The following is a 20,654-nucleotide window of genomic DNA, read 5'->3' as shown; positions in this document are numbered from 1 at the left end:
GAAATTCCTCCAGTTAATGAAGATCTGTGGCTTTCATAGAATCTTGCTTGTATACCAAAATCATTATCCATGCTTCTACATAACCAGAACTCACCGTTTCCATAGTAATCGTACTCCAGACCTACCATAAACAGATACCAACAGGATAAATATAAACTAAATATCTTAAAATGGTTCAATTTTCTAGCATTGCCTCACAAATACTGGACACCTTTCAAGAAAGACTATGAGTATCAGCCCAAACAAGATCTCAGGCATCAAGCAGTAGAAATCCTCAAAACAAGATGGAATGATATTATTAGGCACACCACCTAACCTTTATAGAAGCAGAAATGAGCAATGATCATTGAAATAGCGCTATGAACTAGAACGATTTATTGAATGACTGGCAGTAACAGAAAACAGCAAATTCTCATCAGTTAAAACCAAACCTGGCTTGCTACAACAACTTTGTAAACATGATACACAGGCAGTGAAACAGAACATACTTTTCAGCGGGTATACTAATTTAAGTTTTTACCGTCCAATGTAACAAGATGCGGATCTCCACCGGTTCTAGCTGGTCTTCTGGTATCACAGCATTCTCCCATCCAAGCCGGATTACACTGACATTGTGATTGACAGCTATTTGGTACTGAAGTACACACACCATTCCCAGAGCAGCCTGAGAAAAATGACCTACAATTATTTTGCGTATTTTTCTTCTTTTGACCAAATTAAACACAATGATTCAATGTGTTGCTGTATGTCCAATGCTCTTCACACTTAAACGTTCCTAATAAGCTTTGAAGTAACGAAAGCCATTATCTCAATTACTACTTAATGTAATGTATTTATTATGTATATTGTTTTTATATTTTTAATGATGGAATAAACTACAGATTGATTGATTTGAATGAAACCACAGATTACAGTACCTTGGCATGGTTGGCAATCCAGTCTACCACATTGGTCACCTCGGCGTCCAACCACACACGTTGGTGGAATTCCACATTTGTCATCTGGTACACGTTGACAAAGACAATTCTTAATAAGTTGAACTTCGCCAACCAAACATGGCGGGCATATCTCATGCATCGGTGGACAAGGACAACCGTTTGAACCAATATTGTAAGTCTGACAGTCAGGACATGTGCATTCACATGGGCAACTACCATCTGGTGCGATGATGTCATATGAACCATCAACACATTCACATGCACACTGATAAAAAAAAAGTGTGTTAAATTCTTTTATCCAATCATAAAAATCATTGTTCTCAATTTTAATAATTCTACAAAATTAAATTGCCCTCATATTTAGATTCTACCATATTTAATTGTCCCATTCTTGGAGATTCTGTATTATTGTTTAAAGTGGGTTATAATAATAGAAAACGTTGCAAAATTAGTTATTCCGTCATAGAGGCGGTATTAATTTTAGCAATGATAGGTATGCAATAAATTATTTAGCAGTAAGATTGTAAGGTATGCTGTACAATGTGCATGTTCAAACGTACCGGACAGGATCCATCAAGAGACATATTTCTCAGAGTAGCATCGGGACATGTACATGGGCACTCTAATGTAGCGTTATGTCGAAAGACTGTTTTGCCATCAGGACAATATTCATGTATTTCAGTACTGTCTTTTGCAACACAACAAGGTACACTGAGAGAAGGTTGTGCTCGGCAAACTCTGCAGGAAAAAAATAATGAACAAGTGAATTACAACTAATCAATGATGCAGCTTGGAATTGTTGGAGTTTAGAATTGATACAAGTGAGAAAGGTCGGCTGGACAGTGACCTGTCGAACAAAGTTAGATTAGTTGAGAAGTGAGACTAACCGAGAAGTGAAATCAATTAGAAAGTTGGGAATTGAGAACAATTGGGAAGAAATATTTGATGGAAAGTGAGATATTGAAAGTGTGACTATTAGGAACTGGGACCAGTTGATCAGTAATTATACACAACATTTATATTTCTTATTCTAAAGAATGTCCTCGAGCCATTTTGGCAAAAAAAAGATATATTATGCTTAGAGAATGGAAAGAATCTTTGAAATAGAATAATAATAAGCATGTTACCGTGTGTTAACCATCATATCTTTGGTTTTTGATTTGTATGTAGTTTGTGGCAGGTCAACTTGGTCATAAATTGTGACCATATCGATGTTTGTAAGACCACCATATAGTATATCAGCGTTAGGTAGATTCAAAGTTCGATTATAATCTTCAATACAAACATCATCACACATCAGAATTGTGTAGTTTGTCTGAATTTCGAAGGTAGCAGAAAATTGAAAAGCAGACGATAATTCCTCTTCTTCTGCGTTATTGGTACATCTAGTCTCACCAATTCCAACTAAATTATAAGTAATTAACAGATTAAGGAGCACTATAATATATCCTCATTGTACTAAACCTAAAAAAAACAATTTTATATTACATAAATAAAATGTTGCATGTGCGTAGGTAAATATAGACGATTCTGTAAACATCAGAGAAGAGTGAGAGACCAAGATTTTCATACCAAAATTAGCAAGCCAATCAGGCAGGGAAGATTTATTTTTGCATAATGGCATCACACGTTCAGCTGGAAATGTGAACACTATTGTTGGTGTCAATGTGGTATTTACTGACATTGTAACATTCTTTTCTTGCATCTGTTTTAAATGTACCACTCTTGTCGATCTCACGTCAGAATTACCTACCTATAATTAGGACATAACGATTAGCAATTAATATTATCATATTCTTACGCATTATGTTACGACATAAATAATGTGTGAAAATTAAGAATGATGGGTCAAAAATCTAATCTTTATTTACCCTCTAATAGGCTACCAAACGGAAGAAAAATGTTTTTATTTAACTGTTTCACCCACTAACGTAACATAAACTACTAACGTAACAAAAATCAACCAATAATGTAACAATTACATTAACAACTAACGTAACAAAAATCAACCAATAATGTAATGTTCGTCCATTCGTCAATTCTCATTTTTTAACAACTATAAAGTCTTTAATTTCCACATGAAAGCTGTGTTCATGTCCTCAACTTTATTGATATTGAACCTAGTTTTGTGTCTATGATTATCTGTCTGACTGTCCGTCTATCCTTTGGACTTAGGGTAATTAATATCAGATTATTGTTGAATATGCATACATAAAAAACATAATCAAAGGATACACCTTTTTGCAAACAATGAGGACACCAGACAGACATATTATGATTGAAAACAGGAAAATAGATGCTGAAGTTTTAAGATTGAAATTTTCATTTTAAATTTGAAATTATGACCCTTACGTATAACGTTTAAAACATTGAATGAATGATAGAAATAACCCGTTGGCAGTATGTAAACAAACAAAAGGTTTAATTTAGTTAAATTTAACACCATTATTTAACCAATAGTTAAAAATAGAGAGTTTACGGACAGACAGAAAAACATGACTGAATTAGATTTTCAACTTTCAAAACAAAAAAATGACAGTTTTTAAAGTCTAAGATTTCTTAACATTTTCTACTGTTTAATGGTTAAATTTGGTTACGTTAGTTATATTATTATTAGTTATACAAACCGCAATTGGGAGAACAACCAATCTATCTTCTTGTGGTCTGATACCAGAACCAATGCTTATGTACCCCTGAGAGGTAACACCGAAAGTTGTTTCTAGTGAAGCCTTAAAAATATTAAGAATTAACAATTAACTTCCAAGACTCAACAAGATTTTGTACTGTAAAATATTGTAAAATATAATATAGTAAACACAAGTCACCCTAAATTTAAAAAAACAATATAAATATTATCGTAATTTGTATTATTATTATTAAATGTACTTACAGGTAAGTCAACTGATAAAGAATACTTGGCTTGGATATCAACAGATAAAGGAATTTTTACATTTCCCAAAGAAACGTAGTACGAACCAAGTCTTTTATCAACAAATTCAGTTTCAGCTGCATAACCAGATCTACAAATTACAAATACGGCATAGGCCTACAGTTAATTGTTATTGTAAAACTCACAGATTTAATGTGAAAAAATGCATTTGTTTTTTTTGCTTAAGACTACTTATAGAGTAGGCTTACTTTGTTTATAATTGCTGTAAGTTTCATTATGAAAGATTATCCTATAAAAGCTTGGTTCCCACTAGGAAACAACACAAGGAAATAAGTCGCAACTTAAGCGAATTGACCAATCACAACAGCGACAGTTCAAATAATTCATCGCTTTCGATCTGCCATTTGTATTAGTTACGGCTTGCATTCTAATAGGAACCACGCTTAATTCACGGGTTTTCAGATACTTTTTTTCAGCAGATTTTCTCCAAAATGTTACTTCCAAACCCTGTAGGCCTACATTTACTATAGTATTCATATAGATTGGCTGGTTAGTACACTTACCGGTTTCCGGCGTTGATTTTCATAAGAATACCTGTCTCAATAGCTCCCTCATACATCACATCCAGCCGATTAAATGTTGCTACATCTTTTTGAAACATTAGTCGCAAAGTTGGATTGAATGTAAAATCTGGCTTAGTTTCATAGGAAGTGTTTCCATCCTAAATAAAATAATTTAAAATATATTAAATAATATAATCAAAGACTAGAAATTGCGAAGTGCATTGAATAACAAAAGACCTCCCACGGACTGCAGTGTACATTATCGCCTGCAATAATTGATTTCACCCGCAGAAAGTAGGAGCTGTAAACTTAGCCTAAGTCGTCAGGCGTTTGAATTGTAGGCGTTGTAATTGACAAGCAATGAAGCGTGACGCAGCAATAATACTAATACATATATATGGATGATAATATAATAATCACGACATTTGGACTTGGCAGCTTTTAATTTGTTTTAATAAACTGCGTGTTCTATGATAATGTGTTTTTTTTAATGCCACAATTGGCAATTCTCAGCCATAAAATATAAAGCTCTTTTCGTTTTTAAAATTATATCAAAAAGATATAGAAAACAACATTTCAAACAAAACAGCATTTTGCAACCACATAACTGTGGTTCCCATCTCTTACTGGAAAGATAAATTCAAGTTGCTCAGGCTGAACTTTCTATGGTAAAACCTTCTTTTAAAAAAAAACCAATAGAAGGGATGAAAATGAAAAACACGTCTTTAAAAGCACTTACGTTGTATGATATTGGTTCAGTAAGACGTATGTCAATTGACGAGTTCCGCCGGTTTTCTGTAACATTTTTTATGACATCACCAAATTCCTGATGATCTCGTATGACAAGAAGTTCTATAAACACTAGATGATCTTGAACTTTATAATGTGTAACCTATAACAATTAATACTTATAAAAATCAGAATAATTCATAAAAGGTACCTTCTATTCGCCTACTAAAGATGTATATGTCTTTATATATGATTATATGATAATATTATGTCTTGGGAATTAGGCACAAACCTTGCCAACCAGACCACTTGTTTCACGTCCAGTAATTGTAGTGCCATTATCAATTTCTTCTATTTCTATATTTTCATCAATTATAAAAAGTCCTCCCGTGTCATATTCACCGCCGCTGCATTCAATGATTGACTTTTCATAAATAACGGCAGAAGGAGTTGCTATCAAGCTGCAAGAAATCATTAATATTACTAATGATGATAATAATTATTACATATATCATATTTATTTATTTGTATTTCTGTTAAAGGAAAGCTTTCATACTATTTAGGTCGCTTCTGACAATCCTTGTCATACTGTGTATTGTTTGTATTGTTAATTTTTGTCAAAATTGAATAAATCAAGTTAAACACTTAGATATACTAAACAAAAAGAAAATTACATTTCTTTCCATGTTGATTGATTACTGCAATCCACAATCATGGTTTCAACAAAAGTAGCATTTTGTTCTTCAACAATATTGACAACAGATTCGATGCAGTTTCCAATAGAATCGATAACAAGCACCGTGCCAACGGATATACTGTAGGATCTTGCGTCTTCTAGAGTCAATACAACAACTGTTGAATGGAGACTACTTATTTCAGGTACATTTACACTTCCAAGGCATTTATAAAATGGTACATCTAGAATTAGGAAAAGAATGGAATACATATAATAATTATATGTTACTATTAAATTACAGTTTAACTTTTCATAGATCTAAAGATTAAAATTTAAATCATTGAGTTATTTCAAAACTAGCTCCTCTTAAATTGAAGAGTTTCTTATAAAATAGTAATTAAACAAAATGTGTTATATATTTATACTGGCTGACCTCTTTAGTCAAAGACTGGTCTCCCAGAGGGAGCAGTTTTGATCAAGTGACTGTGTGTGATATACATTATTGATATACATTAATACAATAGGCCCAATGGGAAATTTCGTAAGAACCTTTGAGTATGACAATGTCTTCATTTGAATATGATGCTCGATTATTGATGACGTCAACCCAAAACGATTGATCAGGTATATCACTTAAATCAGGTATTGGAGTGACATCCAACACGTCTTGAAAATTTGCATACGAAAACACTTCATCCAGCCTTGCTAATCTTGCTTTAATCATACTATGTTTCCCTAAAATGCATAATTGGAATGTTATGTAGGTTCAAGAGAAAAAACTTGTGAAACAAAACATATTTATTGCATGCCTTATTTTTTTAAATAATTATTTCATTCAAATGTATGTTATATATAAAAAAAGAATGGTCAAAGAGAGACCCCACAAAAAAGATATTGATAATGAAAACATACACATTATTGACTTACGCCTACATGTCAAAAATCGTAAGAAAAGACAGTTGATGAAATACTTACACAAGTGTTGTACCGATGTTACAGTATGAAATATACCCTGCGCTTGGTTAGAAACAAGAACATCAAAAACATCTATATGATCCAGTCTCTTGTTAGTTATCATCAGCACATGTTCTTGCATTCTTACTGGGCATTTATAAATAATTGTTAAGTTCACACCAACGTTTATTAATTCAACTCTGCTGTCAATGTCAATGTTATTCTTCCTTTCAGGGTCAGTATAGTTTGGATTCACCAAATTAAATGGGCATTTATCTGGAGACCAGACATGGCATCCATTAGGCTAAATTTAATGAATAAAACTGTGTATTTAAAGCAAGATATTAGAATACACATCAGTTTCATTGTGGACATTGCATACAGTAGGCATTTTTAGTGAAGAATAGAATTTTATGAACATTTTAATAATGGTTAGATGATGACTGTGGGCTTTTAACAGTTTATCTTACCATAAATTTTATCCAATAGTTTATACATTTTAGAAACATTTTATCAAATAATTTAAAAACAATTTTATACAAACATGCATATAATTTTTAACCTAATAAATTTACTAAACTAAATAGACTATATACAATTTGTTTGTGGTGGTGTGGTGAGACTCTAAATATATGCCAGTTATACTCACCTTATTAATAAAACACAGCTTCAAATCCATACAACTCTGACATGATCCCAACGTAGAACTTACTCTTCCATAGTTGCAGTGAGTTTGTTCACAATTCAATGTCTGTCGATATCAAGACAGTAACCAGTGTGTTGTTATAAAAGGTTTTTTTAATAACTGGTATATTACTGGGTTATCAAAAATGTATTTTTTTTATAAATAATAATAATGAATAACTGTGTTCACGAAGCCCTTGATATAAGATAAATTTTAGTTTGCATAAGCTGTGAATTTTAATAAATATAAATATTAAAATAATAAACATTTAAATCAAAATTATGTTTATCAAAATAAAAGGTGTACCTCAATATTACTTGAACATATCCCAGTGGTGAAACAATAATTATGAAACCATGCGTCACACGTAACTGCGTCATCTGGCCCTATGTGTGTTCCTGGCAGACAGTTGAGGGTGGAATCACACCAACCACATCCTTCAACTTGTGCACAAGATTTACAATCTTTAAACCGGATGCAGTAACTAGAAGTACATCTTGACCCCTTAAAAACAAGGACAAAAGTAATACCAGTCATATAATGAGCACCAGAAGTAATACCATTAAGTAGTAATATCAGTCACACAAATTGGCATCAAAAGTAATACTAGTTTTATAAATGAGCATCAGAAGTAATACCAGTCATATGATAACATCAGAAGTAATATCAGTTACACAAATCGGCATCAAACGTAATACTAGTCTTATAATTGATCATCATCAGTAATACCAGTCATAAGAATTAGAACCAGAAAATGAAAGAATACCAGAATTAATACTAGTCATATGAATTATAGGCATCACAATTAAATTATGTATGAATCAGCAGCATAATATATGTAGCAGAGTTAAGCCGTCGTTAGTTAGTTATAATTTTAGAATTTAGGTTTGTTGGAGAAAGATGTTGAAAACGAAACATGATTTGCATTCATTATTTGAGCCAATTTATGACCAATTTCAGAAAAACAATTACTAAATTCGTTAGAGATTTGGAGTTGATTAGAGATTGTTATCCAAGGTTTAGTCTGTTTACGAATATTATTTGTTTGTAAATTATTTTGATATGCTTATTATTTAATATGAATTTGATACTTTACCTGCCAGCCACTTTTACATTGGCATACATTTGGTCCCTGGCAGGTGCCATGGTTTCCACAACCAGCTGGACACGTAAATTGAGAGCAATCTCTACCTGTCCACCCTAAGTCACAGAAACATGATTTTCTTCCGCACAGTCCGTTACCCATACATTGATTGGGACATCGATTCACTAAAGTTGAAACATTTGTCTTTAATAATTTAACGTAAGAACAATATTATTTCAATTTATAATTATTATTATATATAATAATAAATAAATTATTATTTATAATTATGGTATAAGTAAATGAAACATGTAATTTGTTTATCTTACTTATTTCCCGTTCGCAGACAGTCGGGTATCGTTCACCACAATTAGCTGTTCCGGTATTGTGTTTACCACTGGTATAATCTACTTCCAAATACCGACACTAAATAAAATGTATAATACTGATCACAACCTGGTTCATATTATATAGGTCGCACATTATAATTTATATGAAGGCCAATTCTATTAAATTAAAACAAAATATTATAGAAAGAAAACATGTTGGCCGCCATTTGTAAATGAACCATTAAAATAGATTGAGTAATATGCTGTTTTTGGTTCATTTTACCCCACTAATGATATTTAAGTTGAACATTTTAACCAGAGATTACACTCGGGACTTTTTTAGAACCCTACTGCAAAAATAACATGTATGCACTTACTGTTTCGTTGTAAAAATACCGAGAAGTAATAATAAGTTTAAGGAAATTGCACCAAATACAAGATAATTGGATAAGATGTATTGTCCCCGCAAAACATAAAAAATATAATTGTAGAGAATTTTAATATTATAGAAATAATGGATATATTGGAAAACAGCACGGCATCTTATACCTGCCATGGATCATCGAATTGAGTGGAGTATTGTCTCCCAATCAGCTAAAGTGACGCAAGAGTACACTGCAGGTTTTACATTGTATGTCACAACTATATATTACGTGTTTAAATCGTTTTTGTGTTACCTTTTTATATAAATTATGATCCACTATCCAAATTCGACTTGTGTCAAAATATCCACTGTTTTTCATGATTAAATATCTTTTTAATTCTTCGACATCTGATATTTTGGCTCGTCCAATACAATTAATGCAAGCTAGTTGGTACATTGTATTTCTTTCTGACTGTGAAATAATATTCACCGACAATTTCAATTATACAACTTTTAGTAAATAAAAAATAATGGCCTGTGTATATTTTAATATGATTATGCATATAGCAGAACAAACGGTTATCCTAACAAGCAAAAGATAATAATATATCTTTATGGGTGATTGTGGATCACATGATATAATAATATAAATATTTAATAATAATATAATATAACACTCCATTGAATAAATCATGCAATTTGTGGTATAAGGTCATTGAATTTTGTGTTGCTGCGCGTTTCTTCTTGTTGCAATGAGAAACAAATGAGCGAAACAGGGCTACTATTCAGTTGACTAACCGCGTTTAAAAGTCAACCTGTATAGTACTGTATAGTGTTCGCCGTCTTTAACTGTTTTGCTTCGCGTAAAAAAATGAAGCGTGGCATTTTTAAATGGTTTAGGCCTTGGCCTAGCCTCGTGTTAAAAGTAGGTGTGTTATAGAAAAGTAATAAATGTTTTATATCCGTGTAATAAATTATAATTTGTTATATAACATAAAATTTGTTCCATGCTCTATTTTAAACTCGGCTCCGCCTCGTTAAAAATAGAGCAGTCAATGTTTTAATTCATAAAATATTCTTACCACAATAAACATTCATTATTTTTATATTATAAACTAGATTTAATGGACCTAGCGTGAAAAAAATGTGTTCATAAACATTTATTAGAAAAAGAAAGGCATCAAAACAGAAAAAACGATAAATAAGGTAAAAATAGGCTACTTTTTAGGAATAAAATTAGATAAAAATAAGATTCCCTAAATAAACTTTAAAATCATAAGCGAAAGCAAAATCAATTTCATACAGTCAAATATCTGGAAGGCTGTATTAGCAAATCTAAATCTGAATTATATTACAGCAATTCCCATGCTGTTTCCTAATATTCATTCAATCTTTTATTTCGGAATCTCTGGTCCATAGAAAGTAAAAATTACATTTAAATGAAATAAAAAAAAACAAGACTAATTACTATATCTACTCATCTCAGGATGGCATTCCACCTGGAGAGCATCTTCGACTTAACTAAGACGTTGCTTATAGTCGTTGAGACTAAAACATTTTCGCTTGCATTTAGTCTACCCATCAGGCCATATATTGATTTTCTTAACAATTTATAAAAAGAAGGAATTCTACATTCCGTAAACACAAGGCTGGCACTGCAATGTTGAAGCCTTTGTAACAACATTCTTAAACCATTATTGTATCATACCTGGAGAGATCGCAAGGTACCTGATTATAGTTGCACCATAATGTAGCACAATACATATTTACACAATATGTTCTAAATAAAACACATTTCTCATTGATAGAACACATACTCAATTTGTTGAAGAAAGATCTGTATTGCCGCTTTATATCGAACTCATCACATAGATCCAAGGAGATAACATAATAATATTAGTTCGACAGTTAATATAATACAAATAATGTATACATACAAAGCAAATGAACTTCGCCATTTCAAAATCGACGGCAGCCGGTTTGTAACTGAAGCACTTGTTTCCTTCTGTTGTATAGCCCGGCTGACAATTTGCTTTTAAAAGTAAAAATATTGATAGATTAGTTTGTATTTAAAAATGACATTTCTAAAATGAAACTGCAGTAAGAAAAGTATTCTTTGCTTACTTTTAACCTTCATACTCATCCTTAATATTCTTAGTCAAAAAGAAATAACCGGTTTCAATTAGTCCTACCAAAACACAATGTTGGTATTTATTTTATGTCCCCTTTACAAATGTGCTAATTAATTAAGTCACAATCACTTCTGTTTGCTGATGACCTTAAGTTGTTTAAAGTAATCGATCTCTTCAACTGACGATGCTCTTCTACTGCAAGAGGATCTGAATTCTCTTGCGAGATGGGCTGAGACATGGAAACTTTCTTTAAAGATAAGCAAATGTAAATCTTTATGTATCACCCTGAAGAGGAAGCCGATTTTAACCAAATATAAGTTCAATGATCAGGAATTAGATTGTGTTAATTTCCAAAGGGATTTAGGAGTTGTGATTGATAGTAAGTTAAATTTTTGTTTACATGTTAATTATGTTGAATCTAAGGCAAATAGAATGCTGGGTTTGTTGTGGAGAAATTGTAGATTCATGGGCAATGGCGAGCATTAACATCATTGTACCGTTCAGTCGTGCGCCCCCACCTGGAATACTGTTCAGTCATTTATAATTCAATTTCTTTTACACAATCTCAGCGTATCTCTACTGTTCAGATCAAATTTATTAGATTCCTTACTCGCACTTGTCTTAATTATAATGTTTCTCTTATTTATCTTTAAAATCGTAGAGTTGTTGTTGATATGGTATTTTTATACAACTCTTTCAATTCTGTTAATGATTGTCCTCTTGTTGCTTTGTTTAAGTTAAATATACAAACTCGTACTCGCAGAAAATGTTTGCTTCATGTTACATGTGGTCGTGTTGAATGCACAAAACGAAGTATTTTTCAGCGGTTACCTAACACATAACAAAATAAAAAATGAAATAAAAATAATAAAAATGAACTTACAACTGAAGAAGGCTACATCAGATGGTTCAGTAAGGAACGGTTCCTGATCAATAACTGCGTGACCAATAATATTCTTTCTATCTCGTACTCTACGTTTCACCTCATTCAGAGAACGAACTCCCCAATAGTTGTTGGTAGCATCAACCGTTTCCGTTACTCGATCCGTAAGAGCTACTTCAAATTCGTTTCCAAAATTGACTATATAATTTCCAGAAATATCAGTGTTGACACTATCTAATAATATTGTGAAAGTTTCATCAGAGCGTTGTCCAGTGTTATAGATCATAATGTTCCCATGCAAGTATTGGCTTCCATGGTTTCCATTTGTAGTTTCCCCTTTAACGAATATCAAGTGTCTCCCGTAGTTATAATAAAATACGTTGTTTATAATACTAATTTTGCCTCCTTGAAGGATGATTAAATCATTTTGATCTGATGGTCGGTTGTGAATAAAGTGATTATCAAACACCCGTATTTCTATGGAATCAGCACGAGATTGTATGTACAATATGCTACTCTGTTTTGTTGATAAGAAATAGTTGCGTGCAACAACTACTGCTAAACCATCTGCTCCTCCTTGAAAAATGTTTACTGCACCATAATTTTCTTTGAAAAAGCTTTCTGTTATTGAACAGTTACCATGTTTGTGTCCAACGCTTATAACACTGTGGTTTGTTCGAGAACATTTTTCAAAATGACATCTCGATATGCTGACATCAACAGGAATTATATCTTTAATTTCATTGTCCACAATTGAGAGAAAAGATCCAACGACACTGTTTGCAGTTGAGTCTGCTACAGTTACCGACGACTGCGGGTAATCTACGACATTCAAATACAATAAGTTAAAACAAATCTTTAAAAAAAGTACATACAAAGAAAATATTTCGGAAATTATGAATATGCATTTATTTGTTATATTGTAGCTTTGAATTATTTGTTGTACTATTGTGAATGTATTTTCACGTTTAGTTTGTGGATTCAATCAATCAATCAATCAATCAATCAATCAATCGTTCCATTTTTAAAGCCATCTCAACGATAATTTGCTTGTGGCGGGTTATAAATGTTTTAAAAACATTAGTGTCCAAAGATGTCGAGTTTCTAATATGTAAAAGCGGACTGTTCCTGAGTCAAACCTTTGGTAACTATATGTAATGTCTATAGATGATGAAGTTCCGGAATAAAGTGAACTGAATGAATGAAATGAGAACGGTTGATTAAGGCAGGTGTACACTGAACAATTTACACGCGAAGCGCCACGCGTCAAATCGAATCGTAATTTTGTCGCGTACAAGTAGCAAGTACAAGTTTTTCGCTTTACCTGGCAAATTTGCTTCAATTTGACCAATTAAATCACAAGGATCGTAAGGACTATGTGTGATGTCATCAGTCATACAGTATAATAAATAAATCTTATTTATTCAAAATGGGGAAATTTTGTCAATAATAGAGAAGTGCAGTATCCAAAATAGAGAAACTCTCCAATATAGAGAAATCCGATTTGTCCAAAATGGAGAAATGTTTTCCAGAATAGAGAAATGCAGTGTCCAAAATAGAGAAACTGTCCAATATATAGAAATTCTATTTGTCTAAAATGAGGAAATTTTTCCAGAATGGAGAAGTGCAGTGACCAAAATAGAGAAATTGTCCAATATAGAGAAATCTAACTTTTCCAAAGTGGGAAAATTTGCTGCTGCTGTGTCAAAAAAAAGAGAAACTGTCCAATAAAGAGAAATCCGATTTGTTCAAAGTGACGGACGCATTCAATTATTATTTAAGACATCTGGTAGGCCTACTACCATGGAGTAAAGATACTACCGAGTCTGCACAGCAAAATAATAATTCATCAGAAAGGCGTAGATAGGCTAGTGGTTGCTCCAGAATTTTGAAATAGAGGGGTGGGGGAGAACAGGGCCTAAAAGTAGTGTTTTAGTTGTTTTCAAAGCTCATATTAAGCAAATAAGATTTTCGGAACACTAATGGTAACTACTGCACATGTTGTACAGCATGATTCCTCTCTAAACGTCACCTAATGTCACAACGTTTTGTTTATGAGTGTACTGTATCTTTTTATCATTTGGTTTTGTCACACATGCCTTTTAATTTAATTAACTAGAAACGTGAATTTGAGTAGTTAAACCTTCCGTAAGCGGCCGTTTACGGGAGGTGACTGATTGCGGGAGGTTCTGCCGATACTAGGGCCAAAATCACGCAACGGGCCTCTACATTCTCCAGCTAATTGTATGATATTGTTTATGATCATGTGGCTTAGTATTATTTATGATTTTCAGACAAATCGGTCGGTCAAAATCTGTGTAGTTTTCTCATCTAAAAAACACAGGAAAGTCAATACGAATTTTTCGGGTGGCCGCTTACGGAAGGTAATTTACCATACAAAAAATCTAATTTGTAGTAACAAAAAAGTGGCCGGGCCGCTTACGAGAGGTGGCGCTTAAGGCCGGTGCACACCGAACGCGAAGCAGCGAATTTCGCGTTAAATAACAGAGCACAGTTACGACACAAGATATATTCGTGCATAAGTACTTATTATTGCTTTAGAGTATGTATAATACTTTTGTACATACTTTTGTGGTATCATATTATAATGCATTGTCATTTTACTGAATAAGTAAACTCATTTGATTGGTCATAAAAAAGATTATTACGGTTCTGTCTCATGATTTATTATTTTATTATTCATTATTTCAGTATTATTAATTTTTTTTTCATTTGTACCTATTTCAGCTCCATATTCTTTACACATTCAATTATGATTATATAGGCCTAATATTGAAATATAGTACTTTACCTTTTTGATAGATCACGATGTGCATTTCTAGGGGTTGATAATAATTAATTTGTCTACAACCATTGTATCTCGAAGATTCACTGTGTAAAACATACTTTATCTGTATAGTTACAGCGTTTGAAGTTGGAATATACGTCGTCCTCACGTTACTCTTAAAATATCGGCGGTATACAAGTCCGATACGATTGGAATGAATAGAGGTTCCATCATAAATGTAAATGCGGAAATAGAAATAATCCTTTGGTTGAATAGTTACAATAATTGTACAGTTGTGAACACATTCATAAACAGTAATACAGTCTTGTTGTCCACATACATTTTCATAAAGCATTAACTGGTCTCCATGATTAACTAGATGATGTCCACCACATCTAAGATGAGAAAATGACTGCGCGGGGAAGAAACTTTCTATTCTTGAAGACATTACTAGACCAGATGAATAAATGTGATCAAAAGAGCTCTCCAAAATACTGAAATCTGAGAAAATTCTTGATAAAACACCTGACCAACAGTTCTTTATGGTAATTCTCTTCAATTCAATCGGTGTCGAACTGTCAATTACAAGTCCATAGAGGTTGCAATTGTCAACATTGACGTCTTCTATGAATGGAATTACGGGTCCAAACGCATATATCGAAGAAACACCATCAACATTATGTAGCCGCCCGGTATTGAATATATTAACATGTTTCATGACAGATGGTTCAGAATTTGAATCCATATAAAATTGAATATTTCCCCAAAATGAGTTCTTACAATCCAACCATACGGTGTAATCATCATAAAAGTAGTAGTTGTTGCTGTAGTAGTAGCGTGGACAGTCAAATAAACCCAACTCCTGTCCATTACATTGAAGATCATATCGCCAACTGACCTCAGAATTTGCATTATAATGGACATAACGGATATGTTTAAAGATAAAACCGAGTTGTCGACAAGCAACCTGGCCATCAGTGACTCCAAAAAATCCAGGCCAAACATATTTCCACTCACCATTCACATATACTTGAAGTCGTCCGTTGGTTCGGCTATTGCCCTCAATTAGACGTATCGTTTCCCTATCTATTGACCCTAAAGCAGGTAATTGTATTGAATCAAATGTTATCTTGTTGTAAACAGTACCTACTGCTGATAGTTTTCCAAGAATTGTAATTCCATTATCTTCTTTAAAAAGCAATTTTACACCAGGATCTATTATTAACTCTGCATTTGGCAGAACTGTGATGTCAGATTGAACCAGATAAGGACTATTTGCTAGTTTCAGGTGACATTTGCCATTAATTCGTCCACCGATGCTAGAGGAATTACATTTACCCAACAGACTATCTTCCGAATCCTCATTATTCGTCTTGATGTACACAAGGTTGTTCCAATCTTCATTGTCAAAGATTATGCGGCGTATATTATTGGCTTCTCCAAAATCTCCCCATTGGTTAAACCGTGCATCAATATAATGAGCTGGGTCAGTAAAGACATGCACGCTACAGACTTCCATATCAATATCAACGTTATCGAACACATTCCCAGATAAAGATGCCGTACGAACACCAAGTTCCAAGGCACATGATAGACCATTTATGATGTTGCTACTTACTAAATTATGTTGAAAAATATTGTCCGTGAAATTAAATTGTATTGATGACGATGTGAAAGCTGGATAGTGTTGTCCAATAGAAATAATAGCGTTTTCAGCAGTGTTGTTTAATATGCTATTGTTCGCAATATTAACAATATAAGTGTTATCAATGAAGTTATTCATCGTTATTGAGATAACATTTTTATTGTGCACTATCTTATTGTTTTTTATATCTATTTCGATCTTCATTGTTTCAGAAAATATATATGTTTCCAGAAAGTGATCACTATCTTCGATAACGCATTTGCTTACACTTAGATAGATCTCTTCGTATACAAATGGTTGGCCTGCATCAATAGCAATATTTGTATAAACTGGTCGTTTTACACTTCGAAAGTGACTGTTTTGCAGGATTATTGAATGATTATTGTGTTCAATTTGATAACTGGATGAAATGTATACACCCCGATCTCCATTTTGAAAGTCACATTCATCAATAAGTATGTTATCAAAATATCCGATACTCAATCCGTAAGTAAAGTCTTCAAATGTTGATTTATACACTTCAATGTTTAGAGTCCCGTCATTTATATTTATGGGAGTATAAACCGTAACAAATGAACAGTTAATGATATCTAACCTTTTTAAACTTAATTGATGAGTATGGTATATACCTCTATTAATGTTTCTGAATTCACAGTTAGATAACGTAATTGATTCAAATGTACCACGAATCCTAACACCATCAGGTCTAGTATTAGCATTAAACGAAGAAATGCTACATCCTTCAAACAAAACGTAACTTCCTTTGGTTAAATATACAATTTCGCCTCTATTAATGTACCCAAATAGTGAACAGTTTAGTACTTTTAAATATGATCTTGAATGTATTCGCATTGCGTATTCCTGATCAATTTGTTTGTTGTTCCGGTAATTAATCGAATCCAACACTATACTGTCCGTTATGTTTTTTACTTGACCTGTGTGTTTTTAGAAAAAAGAAATATTATGTAATATTTGTATACAGTCAATTACATTTATTACGTCAAACATTGTAATACTGTACCTAATTGCATGTAACATATACTACAAAATGCGACAAATCTATTCATCTATATGATTGCGACAACTTTATTATAAAAATAGACAATTATCACAAGGTGCGAAAGCGCTATTACAAAGTGCGACAAATTGATTACAACGTGCGACAATTTTCTTACAAAAATAAACTATTATTACCGTAAAGTGCAATAACGTTATTACAATGTGCGACAACTTTATTACAAAGGGTGGTAACGTTATTACAAAGTGGGACAACGTTATTACAAAGTCGACAACGTTATCACACAGTGCGACAAATGCCTTAAAAGTTTGACAACTTTACTACAAAGTTCAACAACTTTATTACAAAGTTCGACAAATGTATAACAAAGTCCGATTACTTTATTACAAAGTACAAACTTTACAACTGCGACGTAACATACTCGATATAAGTGCACGTGTTTATCTATAATACATCCGATTTATTACACAATTCTCCCAACACGTGTTAATATGGTTTCGTTTATTATATTGCTTAAAATTTTAAAAAAGCCAATTGAGACTGAACTTATAATATGAAGCAAAATGAATACGTACCATTTAGAGGCTGAAGAACGATTCCAATGTTTACATCAAGATTATTATTTGAATATGACTTAAAAGTAATAGTGAGTTTATTTGAGAATGTTTGAATTCGTTCCTGCAAATTTCTAGATGAGTCCAACTCGAGGAGGGTCTTTCCATTTGAGGTATCGATGAAAGACAAAGAATCATAAGACGAAATGTAATCATAAGAGACGATACCAATTGTGTGTCCATCATGCACGGTAAAGTTACGGGAATGTGTGATTTCCTGGTAACCATCTGAAAATGAGACATTTAAATAGAGAATGTCTCCAACAAACACCGATTCATGAGATTCTAAGAAACTAAGAACATGTTGTTGATCAGTATAATGTTTGATAGAATTTAAATCATCCGACGGCAGTGTTGACACGTAAACACCTCCACTACAGTCAATAGATCCATGAGAGTAGTGGTAGGAATAGGAATACATTGTAACTCCGTATCCAGGCATTGAACAAATAATGTCGGTATTGGTAGTTCGATCACCATCGATGAATGGGTTATCTATGTAAACTGTGAAGCCTCTATGCACATTAGAAAGGTGAAGATTCTCAAAATGATGATGATTAAAGTGAACTTCAATTGCAGCATTGGAATATATATTAAGTTTTTCAAGATCACCTCCAGTTTGCCTAATACTGGCAAATTCCAGCAAACTTTGCTTGTTAGAAAGTGTGTATTTTATACCACTCCATTTTCCAGGATTACATATCAAATACAGTTTATATCTCGATGGGCATACATAAGATGGATCGTTGAACCCGCAGTCTAAAATACTTGTATGGATGTGTTCATTGCATCCATCAAACTGATTTAAAACGGTCATTTTTGTAGAAGTGACTCGACGATACTCAAGAACATCTGTGAATCCAAGCTGCTGACAAGCTATACTAGCAACAATATATGTACTATACAAATAGCAAACGGAACCCCAATAACCATCTTTCGACACTTCTAACACACCTTCCCATTGATTTTTTCCATTAGCTAATCGAATAGAAGTATTTTTATAAATTGGCGACATTCTGATCCTATCTGTGTAGTTGCCTTTGGCTAAAAGTGTTCCACGAACTAATATTCCAGTATAGTAGTCAAAAAATAAAGTTACACCGGCTTCAATTATCAATACACCTTCTGAATGTATTAAGATATCATTATTAACAATGTACGGACTATCGACAGAATGTAGAGTCACGTTACCATATATGCTGCCACCTATCGGTCGACCTGACTGAAATATACCAATACGCCTACAGTCTTGATATGCAAGTACAGCAACGGTACCGGTATCATTTTCAACACGATAAGGCGAAATTATAAGCTTTGGGTATGATGGTCGTGTTTCTCCGTCAAGAATACGAGACTTGATAACAGAACAGTTGTCAGATCCCCACCAAGACAGGCTAGCGTTAATGGCCGTTGTTGATAGCTCTTCTTGACCAGCAGCAACCACTTCGTACATGAAATCAGGATTGTCAAATGTATTGGTTTTCATCAACACTTTTGAGTCGAGTAGGAACAAGACAGATGACGGCCACACAGAGTTTGGATATCTCAATTTGGGTTGATTGTTAGTCATAACGTTTCCCTCAAAAATCAAAGTATAGTCGTTATTATGATAATATGATGATGCAGCAAGAGAAACCACTCGTTCACATGTATTGTTTCTAAACATGTTATCAGTTACTGTTATAGTATTCTTGATGTACCGATTATTTGCATCTTCTAGATGTACAAGAAAAGATCCTGTGTTAAATGATATATCATTACCCGAGATGATGATATTCTGCTGTAAAGATATGTCTCTCCCAAAGTGGAATGCACCTTTCCAATTAAATTTAACTAAATTTTCATAGATATACAAGCTTAGATCTGTACCAGTGATAACAATTCCACATCCGTTATTATAAGAGAACGAATTTCCTTTAATGTGCAAAGTATTGAGGCGATTATCGTCAACAACCAATCCAGAATCAGAGTTTCCATCAAACAAACTATTGTATATCTTAAGATCACCTAATTTTATAAACAAACCATTCATAGTATTTTCAGAAACATACGATGTATTAATAACTATGTTGTCAACTTGGTTGATGCTAATTCCATTTCCATTGTTAGACATCACTTTTATATTGTCCATGCTTAATTCCGGCATATACGTGTGAACTGTCAGTCCATTCCCGTAGTTTTTGACAAAGTCTGAATTGCTTATTTCCGGTGATTCTTGTATAGCTGGAATAAAAAAAAAACTGATTTAAAATCATTGCCTCACTTTGTATACTTTAGCTGATCGTATAATAGATAATACTAATATTAAGATTAAATATTTAGAAGGATTGAAATTTCTACTCCTGCAGGTGCATTGGTACCG

The 20,654-nt window shown here is 33.0% G+C and overlaps 3 protein-coding genes across 3 annotated transcripts; all 3 read right to left on the bottom strand.

The window, feature by feature from the left end:
• LOC144852066 (uncharacterized) lies at nt 1–1,059 on the bottom strand. Its single transcript, XM_078709759.1, has 3 exons — nt 918–1,059; nt 521–664; nt 1–121 (listed from the first exon to the last, which is right to left on the bottom strand). The coding sequence occupies exons 1-3, from the start codon at nt 999–1,001 to the stop codon at nt 14–16; spliced, it is 336 nt and encodes a 111-aa protein (XP_078565885.1). The 5' UTR covers nt 1,002–1,059; the 3' UTR covers nt 1–13.
• Nucleotides 1,060–1,447: 388 nt separating this feature from the next.
• On the bottom strand, nt 1,448–2,622 carry LOC144852944 (uncharacterized). The gene is made up of 3 exons (XM_078710999.1): nt 2,511–2,622; nt 2,066–2,342; nt 1,448–1,676 (listed from the first exon to the last, which is right to left on the bottom strand). The coding sequence occupies exons 1-3, from the start codon at nt 2,620–2,622 to the stop codon at nt 1,448–1,450; spliced, it is 618 nt and encodes a 205-aa protein (XP_078567125.1).
• A 3,484-nt stretch (nt 2,623–6,106) lies between these two features.
• LOC144852943 (protein bark beetle-like) lies at nt 6,107–20,423 on the bottom strand. The gene is made up of 8 exons (XM_078710997.1): nt 18,254–20,423; nt 15,040–17,400; nt 12,228–13,049; nt 8,532–8,704; nt 7,742–7,939; nt 6,808–7,054; nt 6,346–6,531; nt 6,107–6,114 (listed from the first exon to the last, which is right to left on the bottom strand). Exons 1-8 carry the CDS (start codon nt 20,421–20,423, stop codon nt 6,107–6,109), a joined length of 6,165 nt encoding a protein of 2,054 aa, XP_078567123.1.
• Nucleotides 20,424–20,654: the final 231 nt, after the last annotated feature.

Source organism: Antedon bifida, chromosome 9, assembly GCF_963402885.1.
Source record: "Antedon bifida chromosome 9, ecAntBifi1.1, whole genome shotgun sequence".
Classification (NCBI taxonomy): Eukaryota; Metazoa; Echinodermata; class Crinoidea; order Comatulida; family Antedonidae; genus Antedon; species Antedon bifida.
This window is presented reverse-complemented; position numbering and strand designations above follow the sequence as displayed.